Here is a 13,614-nt window from a genome sequence, read left to right as displayed (position 1 = left end):
TGGGGGGGGGGGGGGGTGGGGGGGGGGGGGGGTGGGGGGGGGGGGGGGTGGGGGGGGGGGGGGGTGGGGGGGGGGGGGGGTGGGGGGGGGGGGGGGTGGGGGGGGGGGGGGGTGGGGGGGGGGGGGGGTGGGGGGGGGGGGGGGTGGGGGGGGGGGGGGGTGGGGGGGGGGGGGGGTGGGGGGGGGGGGGGGTGGGGGGGGGGGGGGGTGGGGGGGGGGGGGGGTGGGGGGGGGGGGGGGTGGGGGGGGGGGGGGGTGGGGGGGGGGGGGGGTGGGGGGGGGGGGGGGTGGGGGGGGGGGGGGGTGGGGGGGGGGGGGGGTGGGGGGGGGGGGGGGTGGGGGGGGGGGGGGGTGGGGGGGGGGGGGGGTGGGGGGGGGGGGGGGTGGGGGGGGGGGGGGGTGGGGGGGGGGGGGGGTGGGGGGGGGGGGGGGTGGGGGGGGGGGGGGGTGGGGGGGGGGGGGGGTGGGGGGGGGGGGGGGTGGGGGGGGGGGGGGGTGGGGGGGGGGGGGGGTGGGGGGGGGGGGGGGTGGGGGGGGGGGGGGGTGGGGGGGGGGGGGGGTGGGGGGGGGGGGGGGTGGGGGGGGGGGGGGGTGGGGGGGGGGGGGGGTGGGGGGGGGGGGGGGTGGGGGGGGGGGGGGGTGGGGGGGGGGGGGGGTGGGGGGGGGGGGGGGTGGGGGGGGGGGGGGGTGGGGGGGGGGGGGGGTGGGGGGGGGGGGGGGTGGGGGGGGGGGGGGGTGGGGGGGGGGGGGGGTGGGGGGGGGGGGGGGTGGGGGGGGGGGGGGGTGGGGGGGGGGGGGGGTGGGGGGGGGGGGGGGTGGGGGGGGGGGGGGGTGGGGGGGGGGGGGGGTGGGGGGGGGGGGGGGTGGGGGGGGGGGGGGGTGGGGGGGGGGGGGGGTGGGGGGGGGGGGGGGTGGGGGGGGGGGGGGGTGGGGGGGGGGGGGGGTGGGGGGGGGGGGGGGTGGGGGGGGGGGGGGGTGGGGGGGGGGGGGGGTGGGGGGGGGGGGGGGTGGGGGGGGGGGGGGGTGGGGGGGGGGGGGGGTGGGGGGGGGGGGGGGTGGGGGGGGGGGGGGGTGGGGGGGGGGGGGGGTGGGGGGGGGGGGGGGTGGGGGGGGGGGGGGGTGGGGGGGGGGGGGGGTGGGGGGGGGGGGGGGTGGGGGGGGGGGGGGGTGGGGGGGGGGGGGGGTGGGGGGGGGGGGGGGTGGGGGGGGGGGGGGGTGGGGGGGGGGGGGGGTGGGGGGGGGGGGGGGTGGGGGGGGGGGGGGGTGGGGGGGGGGGGGGGTGGGGGGGGGGGGGGGTGGGGGGGGGGGGGGGTGGGGGGGGGGGGGGGTGGGGGGGGGGGGGGGTGGGGGGGGGGGGGGGTGGGGGGGGGGGGGGGTGGGGGGGGGGGGGGGTGGGGGGGGGGGGGGGTGGGGGGGGGGGGGGGTGGGGGGGGGGGGGGGTGGGGGGGGGGGGGGGTGGGGGGGGGGGGGGGTGGGGGGGGGGGGGGGTGGGGGGGGGGGGGGGTGGGGGGGGGGGGGGGTGGGGGGGGGGGGGGGTGGGGGGGGGGGGGGGTGGGGGGGGGGGGGGGTGGGGGGGGGGGGGGGTGGGGGGGGGGGGGGGTGGGGGGGGGGGGGGGTGGGGGGGGGGGGGGGTGGGGGGGGGGGGGGGTGGGGGGGGGGGGGGGTGGGGGGGGGGGGGGGTGGGGGGGGGGGGGGGTGGGGGGGGGGGGGGGTGGGGGGGGGGGGGGGTGGGGGGGGGGGGGGGTGGGGGGGGGGGGGGGTGGGGGGGGGGGGGGGTGGGGGGGGGGGGGGGTGGGGGGGGGGGGGGGTGGGGGGGGGGGGGGGTGGGGGGGGGGGGGGGTGGGGGGGGGGGGGGGTGGGGGGGGGGGGGGGTGGGGGGGGGGGGGGGTGGGGGGGGGGGGGGGTGGGGGGGGGGGGGGGTGGGGGGGGGGGGGGGTGGGGGGGGGGGGGGGTGGGGGGGGGGGGGGGTGGGGGGGGGGGGGGGTGGGGGGGGGGGGGGGTGGGGGGGGGGGGGGGTGGGGGGGGGGGGGGGTGGGGGGGGGGGGGGGTGGGGGGGGGGGGGGGTGGGGGGGGGGGGGGGTGGGGGGGGGGGGGGGTGGGGGGGGGGGGGGGTGGGGGGGGGGGGGGGTGGGGGGGGGGGGGGGTGGGGGGGGGGGGGGGTGGGGGGGGGGGGGGGTGGGGGGGGGGGGGGGTGGGGGGGGGGGGGGGTGGGGGGGGGGGGGGGTGGGGGGGGGGGGGGGTGGGGGGGGGGGGGGGTGGGGGGGGGGGGGGGTGGGGGGGGGGGGGGGTGGGGGGGGGGGGGGGTGGGGGGGGGGGGGGGTGGGGGGGGGGGGGGGTGGGGGGGGGGGGGGGTGGGGGGGGGGGGGGGTGGGGGGGGGGGGGGGTGGGGGGGGGGGGGGGTGGGGGGGGGGGGGGGTGGGGGGGGGGGGGGGGGGGGGAGGGGGGGGGTGGGGGTGGGGGGGGGTGGGGGGGGGTGGGGGTAGGTGGGGTGGGGGTGGTGGTGGGGGGGGGAGGGGGGGTAGGGGGGGGGGGGGTGGTGGGGGTGGTGGGGGGGGGAGGGGGGGGGGGGGGGGGGGGGGGGGGGGGGGGGGGGGGGGGGGGGGGGGGGGGGGGGGGGGGGGGGGGGGGGGGGGGGGGGGGGGGGGGGGGGGGGGGGGGGGGGGGGGGGGGGGGGGGGGGGGGGGGGGGGGGGGGGGGGCGGGGGGAATTGTAGTTCATGAACATCTGGAGAGCCGCAGGTTGCAGACCGCTACCCTAACCCTAACCCCCCTCAGACATCTCCTCTCCAAACTAAAGAGTCCCAAACACTGCAGCCTCTCCTCTTAAGGAAGGTTCTCCAGTCCCTCAATCTTCCTCGTTGCCCTTCTCTGCACTATCAATTATTTATTTGGTCAATGACGGTAGTGATACATTGGAGTTGAGATCAAACATGTATGCTCCATCTAGCTCCTGATAATAGTTGAGCAGTGGAGTTTTGGACCAGTTGGAGTTTCCGAGTTGATTCTGAGGGTAGACCAGTGGTCAGTGCCATACAATAGTGTCTGGGGACACTGTAAGCGTGGTCCTCCTGGACTTCTCCAAGACCGACGCTGAAGGCACTTTGCTCCCCCTGGGACACCCACTGATACGTTCCTCCGAGGGTGGCTTTCTTGGTATTTCAGCTGCTCTCCAGACAGACGGGAAAAGAAGATGCTTTTGAGGGTGGACATTATGGAATTATAACCTGCTGAGGTTCCTCCTCTCCCCTGATGCCACCTCCCCCGGACTCCTCCCCCAAAATATCCAGGAATTTCCCTACCTGGAGCTGGCAGCCTGCAAAGGTTAGTTAGGTGGCAAATTGAGACAGGGTTTTCTCAGTGGTGGCTCTTTTCCTTTGGAATGCTCTTCTCTGTTCAGGCACACCTGGCCAGGTGTCTTACAGTCATTTGAACTGATTTAAAGTTCAGGAACACCTGACTACTTTAAATGAGTACAGATCTCCAGGGCCTGATGAACTACATCCTAGGACAGTGATGGTGAACCTTTTTGAGACAGAGTGCCCAAACTGCAACCCAAAACCCACTTATTTATCGTGAAGTGCCAACACAGCAATTTTACCTGAATACTGCGGTTTTAGTATAGAAAAAACGGTTGGCTCCGAGGTGCTCGTCACTCGGGAGTAAGCTTGGTGGCTTTGCTTTGAAGCAACTGTGCAATGCTTCGAACTGGTGAATCACGACCCTAGGAGGGTTTATTCAGAACCAAACCCCATTGCCAGCAACCGAGCTTACTCCCAAATAAAGGACCACACTTGCGTTCTTCCCATGAAAATCAATAGGGTCTAACAGCACTTAACAGGGTTACCTACACTGCTTCCCCAAAACTAGGTCTTAGGTTTAATGCTAATACCGTATATACTCATGTATAAGTCGAATTTTTCAGCACATTTTTAATGCTGAAAAAGCTCCCCTCCACTTATATGCGGGTCATTAAAATTTTTTTTGTGTTTTTACTTTGCCGGCCAGCAGGGGGCGCAGTTTTTATGCTAGCGGCACCAAAATTTCAGGGTACCCTCAGAAGACACTCCTGATGATACCAGCCGAGTTTGGTTCAGTTTGGTTCAGGGGGTCCAAAGTTATGGACCCCCAAATGAGGTGCCCCCATTCCCCATTGTTTTCAATGGGAGTTGAGTTAGGGTAGATGGGGCTACCCTTTTGAGGGGGCGGTCCACATTAACTTTGGACTCTTTCGGCCAGTCTTCACCAAAACCTGGCTGGTCTCATCAGGAGGGTCTATTTTATGATACCAGCTGCAGGTTTGGTAAAGTTTTGCGGTCAGGGATCCAAAGTTGGACTCCCCCAAAGGGGATGCCCCATCCCCATTGTTTACAATGGAAGCTAATCGTAGATTTTCCATTTCGATAATATCCCTCTTAAAAAATCTAGCAAGGTTGGGTTACATTTGACACACATACAGATGATGATGAGGAATCCAGTTTCCTTTGGGGAGGATTTTAACTCTTGTGTTTTAGCTTGGTTGCTGGTTGAGCTAGGGTTTTGGTACTTTTAAAGTTATTGTTGAGACCATATTGTTCTTGTTGACCCTCTTTTCCACTTACAGAGCCAGTATACTGTTTTTCTTTGAAATAAATATTCAAAAACATTTAACCTACTGATGCCTCAATTGATGTAATTTTATTGGCATCTATTTTTATTTTTGAAATTTACTGGCAGCTGCTGCATTTCCCACCTTCGACTTATACACGAGTCAATAAGTTTTCCCAGTTTTTTGTGGTAAAATTAGGTGCCTCGACTTATATGCGGGTCGACTTATACGCGAGTATATACAGTACCCTCCCTGAAATAATTACACTATTATCACATGATGAACTCTGTGCACGCGTGCCCACAGAGAGGGCTCTGAGTGCCACCTCTGGCACCCGTACCATAGGTTCGCCACCACTGTCCTAGGACCTAGGGCCATGGTGGCGAACCTATGGCACTCCAAATCTGGAGTGCCATCAGTTCGCCACCACTGTCCTAGGGGATTAAATGAAATGGCAGAAGTAATCTCAGAAAGATATGGACAAGCTGAAGACAACCACAATGGTCAAAGGTCTGGAATCCATGCCCTATGAGGAAAGATGTAGGGAGCTGAGTAAGCTTAGTCTGGAGAAGAGTGACATGAGAGCCATGTTTAAATATTTGAAGGGATGTCATGTTGAAGAGGAAGCTTTCTGCTACTCCAGAGACTAGGACGGTGGCGAACCTATGGCACAGGTGCCAGAGGTGGCACTCAGAGCCCTCTCTGTGGGCACGTGCAAACAGAGTCCCCCTCACACACATCTAGGCTGGCTTGGGCTCAATTATTAGCATTAAACTTAAGACCTACTTTTGGGGAAGCAGTGTAGGTAACCCTGTTAAGCGCTGTTAAACACCACCGATTTTCATGCAAAGAACTAAAACGCGATCCTTTACCTGGAAGTAAGCTCTGTTGCTTGCTTCTGAATAAACGCTCCTAGGGTTGTGATTCACCCGTTGGAAGAGTTGCACGGTTGCTTCAAAGCAAAGCCACCGACTACCGCCAAGCTTACTCTCGAGTAACGCACACCTCGGAGCCAACTGTTTTCTCTAAACTAAAACTTCAGCATTCAGGTTAAATAGCCGTGTTGGCACTTTGTGATAAATAAGTGGGTTTGGGGTTGCAATTTGGGCACTCGGTCTCGAAAAGGTTCGCCATCACTGGACTAGGACAAGGGGCAGTGGATTCAAGATGCAGGAAAAGAGATTCCACCTGAACATTAGTAAGAACCTTCTGATGGTCAGGGCTGTTTGACCATGGAATAGGCTGTCCTGAGGGGGGGTGTGGAGTCTCCTCCTCTGGAGGTTTTTAAACAGAGGCTGGGTGGCCATCTAACAGGAGTGCTTTGATTGTGTGTTCCTGCATGGCAGAGGGTTGGACTTAAGAACATAAGAACATAAGAACAAGCCAGCTGGATCAGACCAGAGTCCATCTAGTCCAGCTCTCTACTACTCGCAGTGGCCCACCAGGTGCCTTTGGGAGCTCACATGCAGGATGTGAAAGCAATGGCCTTCTGAGGCTGTTGCTCCCGAGCACCTGGTCTGCTAAGGCATTTGCAATCTCAGATCAAGGAGGATCGAGATTGGTAGCCAGAGATCGACTTCTCCTCCATAAATCTGTCCAAGCCCTTTTTAAAGCTATCCAGGTTAGTGGCCATCACCACCTCCTGTGGCAGCATATTCCAAACACCAATCACACGTTGCGTGAAGAAGTGTTTCCTTTTATTAGTCCTAATTCTTCCCCCCAGCATTTTCAATGTATGCCCCCTGGTCCTAGTATTGTGAGAAAGAGAGAAAAATTTCTCTCTGTCCACATTTTCTACCCCATGCATAATTTTGTAGACTTCAATCATATCCCCCCTCAGACGCTTCCTCTCCAAACTAAAGAGTCCCAAACACTGCAGCCTCTCCTCGTAAGGAAGGTGCTCCAGTCCCTCAATCATCCTTGTTGCCCTTCTCTGCACTTTTTCTATCTCCTCAATATCCTTTTTGAGATGTGGCGACCAGAACTGGACATAGGACTCCAAGTGCGGTCGCACCACGGCTTTATCTAAGGGCATGACAATCTTTGCAGTTTTATTCTCAATTCCTTTCCGAATGATCCCCAGCATAGAGTTTGCCTTTTTCACAGACTTGATGGCCTGTGGTCTCTTCCAACTCTGTGATTCTACGAGAGACCCGAGTGCTTGCCTTTACCCAGGCTTTTAATTGAAGTTTTATCCCATCCTTTATTGCTATTTGTTTATACTGGTCTTCTTATACTGCCATTTTATGACGACAGCTTTAGATCCTGGAATGGCTTGTTCCTGTTTTTTAATCCTGTTTCTGACCCTTCGTGAGGGTTTTATTAACAGTTTTATGACTATCTGCAGTTTTATTGTTCCTTGTTTGTCCTCTACTTTGTTAACTACATCAAACTGGTCTGCGGAGATCTGGCTTGAGTTAGTCGACGAAATAAATTTTAAAAAGTCCTGACTGAAAGGGGAGAAGAGACAGGAAAGCAAAATCCTGAAGTATTTTTTGTAAAATGCCTTTCAGTCTTCTCCAGCACCTTTCTGCGTGCCAAATACCAGTCTTGGTTTTCTGGTCTCAGTCATCCCGAAGCCAGCTCGGCGAGGCTATTTTGGGCCACCTCTCCAGATTCACGCGGAGCAGGAATTTATAGGCCGCACGGTCGGACCCAAACAACTTGATTTGCCCAGTCCCCCGTAGTCAGTTTCCACACGAGCTCGACACGGTTGGCGTGGGTCCCTGCACCCTTTGGGAAATCAGAGTCTGGGAGCAGACATGTCTTGCTCAGGTGTGCCGTGATGAGAAAAAAAAGGGGGGGGGAGAAGAGACTTGGGGGAGGAGGAGAGTGACGAATCTTCTCTGGAGGTTTGGGCCAGTAATTCTGCTGCTCTGGAAAAACAGTTAGCAGCTCACTGTTCCCCCCTAACCCCTCCCCATGAACTGGATGCTGCAATTGTGTCGTGGGGCGGTGAACACTGAATACATAACCGGGCATCCTTTTCAATGGGGCACGTTGGGTGGGCATAGCAACCGCCCCCCCCGTTCATCGTCCTTGTTTCATTCGTTTGCTCAGGAGTGCAAAAGCAAGTGGCACTTGAATCCTTTTGTGGATCCTGCCGTAGCTAACCTTTGACTGCAGTAGCTAACCTTTGCTCACACACTGAAGATCCTTGTGCTGCTGCAGTGGTATCTGCTATCAAGAGCAATGTTTTCAGAACTCTGCAGAGCCCGGCAGGTAGCGTGGTGCCCACGGGCACTAGGTTGGGGACTATTCTGAGAGTCTCACCACGACACCGTACTGGCTCTCTGAATGAAAGAGTCATGTCAGTCAGACCCAGGTTCGAATTTCCGCTCAGCTGTAAAGCTCATGAGGAGAGGCGGCAGCGTTTGGGACTCTTTTGTTTGGAGAGGAGATGTCTGAGGGGGGGATATGATTGAAGTCTATAAAATTATGCATGGGGTAGAAAATGTGGACAGAGAGACATTTCTCTCCCTTTCTCACAATACTAGAACCAGGGGGCATTCATTGAAAATGCTGGGGGTAAGAATTAGGACTAATAAAAGGAAACACTTCTTCACGCAACGTGCGATTGGTGTTTGGAATATGCTGCCACAGGAGGTGGTGGTGGCCACTAACCTGGATAGCTTTAAAAGGGGCTTGGACAGATTGATGGAGGAGAAGTCGATCTATGGCTACCAATCTTGATCCTCTTTGATCTGAGATTGCAAATTCCTTAGCAGACCAGGTGCTCAGGAGCAACAGCCGCAGAAGGCCATTGCTTTCACCTCCTGCAGGTGAGCTCCCAAAGGCACCTAGTGGGCCACTGCGAGTAGCAGAGAGCTGGACTAGATGGACTCTGGTCTGATCCAGCTGGCTTGTTCTTATGTTCTTATCCTTTGGGAAAGGTGCCCCTACAAGTGGCCGAAGGGACGGCAGCTGCTTTGAGGGGCGAACAACAAACGGCGTCTTCTATAAAACAACCATGGAGTGAAGTCGTTACGACGACGCAATCAAGAGACGAGACGCAGCGATATCAGGAAACTGGTGGAGAGAAGCCAGCGGCTAATCTAGCTGATCTGGCTAGTCTGCCGAGCTGGGGTCCCTGGCACCTTTATTAAGGGTTTGGGGAAGGCGGGAGAGCGGGAGAAAGTTGCGCAATTCATGACTCAGCGGAGGGCTGCGTACGTGCAGGGGGGAAACGTTCCTGTCTGGGTTGAATCCACATTCAGGCATCTTGTGACCCGGGTGTCTGGGGGATCTCGTGATGTGCATACGTGTGAGCCCAGGAGGGGACAGATGGTGCAGGCATTCCTGTGCACTTTCTGAAGCACTACTGCAGGGGTCCCCAAACTACGGCCCGGGGGCCAAATGTGGCCCCCTGAAGGCATTTATCCGGCCCGCTGGGCATGGCGGCGATGGCTCCATTCATGTGCAGTGGGGGCTCGAGGGAGAGGAGGAACCGGCCCCAACGGCTGTTGATTGCAGTTACATGATGGCACCCCCAAATCTCCATGCATTTTCTGACCCAGAGTTGGAAACCAGCATGTGGGCAACGCCTGCCCTCGGGCCTCTTCTTCCTCTCGGCTAATTCGCGGTGTTGCTCTCAGGCTTTCTGTTCCGCCTCACTCCCATTGGCATCAGCCAGGCTGGCGAATCGCTCGCTGGCTGCTAGGGAGGAAAGAACCCAGGAAGATACCTGATCCTGGGTTAGATGGAATGCTTCATTGGGAAAGTTCTGCTTTTTTTTTACAGGGGAAGGTATTCCAAAGCCTCCCCAACAATATTTGGAGCCCACCCTGTACTTGACATACTTTGGTCACTGTTCTAAAAATAGACCATGACAGAAAGGCTGAAAGGTGAAATCAAACATTTTACAATCATTTGTGCATAGGAATTTGTTCATAGTTTTTTTTTAGTCCGGCCCTCCAACAGTCTGAGGGACAGTGTACTGGCCCCCTGTTTAAAAAGTTTGGGGACCCCTGGTCTTTAGACATCCATCCTGGTTTCCTTAGACACCTCCATTTTTTCTCCTCATTGGAACTTGCGCCTTCAAGATCTCATGTTTAAAAAACTCTTAATCCATCATATACTCCCTTTTCTTTTGGTATTCTTAACCACAGGATCACACCCAATAGTTTCCTAAGTTTACTGGGATCAGCTTTCTTAAAGTCTGGAATGAGTGTCTGACTCTGTTTGGCATTCCCTTTCCACTGTATAACGAACTCCAGGATAACATGGTCACCCCCACCATTAACCAGCCATTAACCAGGCTATCATTGTTAGTTAGGAGCAGATCTAATACAAGACAAAGTGAGGAATGTGTTGGACCTGGTAGTCTTGACAGAGTTTGACTCCCAACAAATATCAGGATAATTGAAATCTCCCATTAGTACGGCTTGTCTCCTTTCTGAAAGTTTGGTTGTCTGTTCCAGGAAGGCATCATCCAACACTTCAGTCTGGCTTGGGGGTCTGTAATAGACCCTCACAATGAGATCACTGCTGTTTCCCTCCCCCTTAATTTTTACCCAGGTGCTCTCAACCTGGCTGGTAGGATTTGAACCAGGGAGGGGCTCACGGGTGTAATTGTTCCTGACACAAGTGTCAAACTCGCGGCCTTTCAGATGTTATGGACTACAGTCCCCATCATCCCCTGCCAGCATGCTGGCAGGGGATGATGGGAACTGTAGTCCATAACATCTGGAGGGCCGCGAGTTTGACCCCTATGCGTGTAGTATAATTCTACTCCTTTTCTAGTTGGTCTCTTTTTCTGAATAGATGATACCCCTCAATTATTACATTCCAATCATGAGACTCATCCCACCAGGTTTCACTGATGCCTATTATATCATATTTGCTTTGCCGTGTTAAGAGTTTAGGTTCGCCTTATTTCCCATGCTCTGTGCATTAGTGCAGAGATATCTAAGTCCACGGTTCATTCCCTTTGGCTGCTTATTTAAGATTTTTTCCCTCCTACTGTTGAGTCCTTGAACTGTTCTTGCAGTTGTCTCTATAACCTCTGGACTATTCCCTCTAGCACGTGATGAGCTCCTGCCCTCTGGAATACTGTCTCCCTTCCCCACATAACTCCGTTTAAAGCCCTCCTGATCAGGTTTGTGAGCCTCCTAGCAAAAATGCTCCTACCTACAGCTGTGAAGTGTAACCCATCCCTTGCCAGCCGTCCATCTTCATGAAACCGCAGTCCAAGAAGCCAAAATGGTCTTGCCGGCACCACCTGCTAAGCCTGTTATTCATGTCCAGTATTCTTCTTCTCCTCCCTGGGCCGGGTCCTTCAACCCTAACCCCTAACCCTAATCCTAACCCTAACCCTAACCAGGAGTAGAGATGAAGGGACCACTCGTGCATCCAGATCCTTCCGCTTCCTTCCCAGAGCCTCAGAACCCCTTCTGATGTCCCGAACATGACATCTTGCAGTGTCCTTTGTTCCTATGTGGATCAACAGGAAGGGATAACGGCCAGTGGGCTTGACCAGTCTTGTCAGCCTTTCTGTGACATCAATGGGGAGTAGACACAGGAAACAGGAGGGATGGGAGCCATGGTGGGGGCACCATGTGCTCTGTAATGTCTGCTTGTGATCATGGATGTACTCTATAATTATTAGTATTGGTATTAATTTTATTTAATACTCCACTGTCCCTGGCCAGAGTGGGCTCATAGCAGCTAACATACATACTTAACAATTCAATCTTAAAATACGATAGTAATTCGTTAACAGTTAAAGCATTCTCAATCATTACCCTGAAGGCGATTAAGAAGAAGAAGAAGAGTTTGGATTTATATCCCCCCTTTCTCTCCTGTAGGAGACTCAAAGGGGCTTACAAGCTCCTTGCCTTTCCCCCCTCACAACAAACACCCTGTGAGTTAGGTGGGGCTGAGAGAGCTCCGAGAAGCTGTGACTAGCCCAAGGTCACCCAGCTGGCGTGTGTGGGAGTGTACAGGCTAATCTGAATTCCCCAGATAAGCCTCCACAGCTCAGGCGGCAGAGCGGGGAATCAAACCCGGTTCCTCCAGATTAGATACATGAGCTCTTAACCTCCTACGCCACTGCTGCTCCTTAACAGCATCTTGCCCGCATCTCAGTCCCAACTCTCAGTTAAATTTTATAGATCCTATCTGTCAGAAGAGGGGGGCGGGGGCAAGATGACACTATTTTGGACCAGGCGTTTTAGTTGTACGCCTGGCAGAATAATTTGGTTTTACAGGCCCTGCAGAATTGATTTATGTCCTGCAGGGCCCTGATATCTGCTGGGAGTGAGTTCCTCCAAGTGGGAGTCGGAGCGGAAAAGACCCTGGCTCTGGTGGACGACAGCAGAACGTCCTTGGGGCCGGGGACCACCAGTAAATTACTGTCGGAGGATCTGTGGGTCCTCCTTGGGCGATATGGGGAGATGTGGTCCCAAAGATATGATATGAAAACTTTTGAAAGGCTAGTGATGTACCATTTGAAAACCATCACGGATCCACTGTTGGACCCCTTGCAATTTGCATACCGAGCAAACAGATCGACAGACGATGCTGTTAATATGGCTTTGCACTATATCCTACAGCATCTTGAATCTCCAAAGACCTATGCAAGGGTCCTCTTTGTTGACTTTAGTTCAGCATTCAATACTATCAGACCGGACATTCTTCTAACCAAACTAAATCAGCTAGCAGTACCTGAGCATATTTGTAAGTGGATCACAAGCTTCCTAACAGATAGGAAACAGCAGGTGAAGCTAGGAAAAATTACATCAGACACCTGTAAAATGAGCACAGGGGCCCCCCAAGGCTGTGTACTTTCACCACTTCTCTTCTCTCTGTATACCAATGACTGCATCTCAAACGATCCATCTGTTAAAATACTGAAATTTGCAGATGATACAACAGTGATTGGTCTCATTCGAGACAACGATGAAACCGCATACAGACGGGAGGTTGAACAACTAGCCTCGTGGTGCCACTGGAACAATCTAGAACTGAACACACTTAAAACCGTAGAAATGGTGGTAGATTTCAGGAGAAACCCTCCCATCCTACCTCCTCTCACAATACTAGACAACACAGTATCAGTAGTAGAGACCTTTAAATTTCTAGGCTCCATCATATCTCATGACCTAAAATGGTCACCTAATATCAAAAATGTCATCAAAAAAGCACAACAAAGAATGTTCTTTCTGCGCCAACTCAGGAAGCTCAAACTGCCCAAGGAGCTGCTGATACAGTTCTACAGAGGAATCATTGAGTCTGTCATCTGCACCTCTATAACTGTGTGGTTTTGTTCTGCAACCCAACAAGATCGACACAGACTTCAGAGAATAATCAGAACTGCAGAAAAAACAATTGCTGCTAACCTGCCTTCCATTGAGGACCTGTATACTGCACGGGTCAAAAAAAGGGCTGTGAAAATATTTACTGACCCCTCGCATCCTGGACATAAACTGTTTCAACTCTTACCCTCTAAACGTCGCTACAGAGCACTGCACACCAAGACAACTAGACATAAGAACAGTTTTTTCCTGAATGCCATCACTCTGTTAAACAAATAATTCCCTCGATAATGTTAAACTATTTATTATATACTTATTATATAATTACTGCACTACTTTTTTCATCATTCCTATTACCCATCTCCTCCCACTTATGACTGTATGACTATAGCCTGTGCTGACATTTTATTTTATTTTATTTTATGATTTTACATTTTATGTTTTCATTACTACTGATTGTTTCCTGATTGCTTACTAGACCTATATGACAATCATTAAGTGCTGTACCTTATGATTAAGTGCTGTACCTTATGATTCTTGACAAATGTATTTTTCTTTTATGTACACTGAGAGCATATGCACCGGAGACAAATTCCTTGTGTGTCCAATCACACTTGGCCAATAAAGATTCTATTCTATTCTATTCTAAGATATGATGATATGGGGAGATGTGATCAACATGGGGAGATGCGGGCCCGAATATACGACAGTGCTAGAATGTTCAAAGCCTTAAAGGTTAGTACCAAAATCTTGAAAATGATCTGGAATTCAACTG

At 56.0% G+C, this 13,614-nt stretch overlaps 1 protein-coding gene across 1 annotated transcript in view; it reads left to right on the top strand.

Moving 5' to 3' along the window:
* The window catches only part of ITGA11 (integrin subunit alpha 11), a 148,520-nt gene that overhangs the window by 33,821 nt on the left and 101,085 nt on the right, over positions 1-13,614 (top strand). The window contains exon 2 of the mRNA XM_048482089.1: positions 11,822-11,950. Coding sequence (XP_048338046.1) covers positions 11,822-11,950 — 129 coding nt within the window. The remainder of the gene's footprint in view (positions 1-11,821; positions 11,951-13,614) is intronic.

This window comes from Sphaerodactylus townsendi, linkage group LG17, assembly GCF_021028975.2.
Source record: "Sphaerodactylus townsendi isolate TG3544 linkage group LG17, MPM_Stown_v2.3, whole genome shotgun sequence".
Classification (NCBI taxonomy): Eukaryota; Metazoa; Chordata; class Lepidosauria; order Squamata; family Sphaerodactylidae; genus Sphaerodactylus; species Sphaerodactylus townsendi.
The sequence above is the reverse complement of the archived record's forward strand: the minus strand, read 5'-3'. Positions and strand labels throughout refer to the sequence as shown.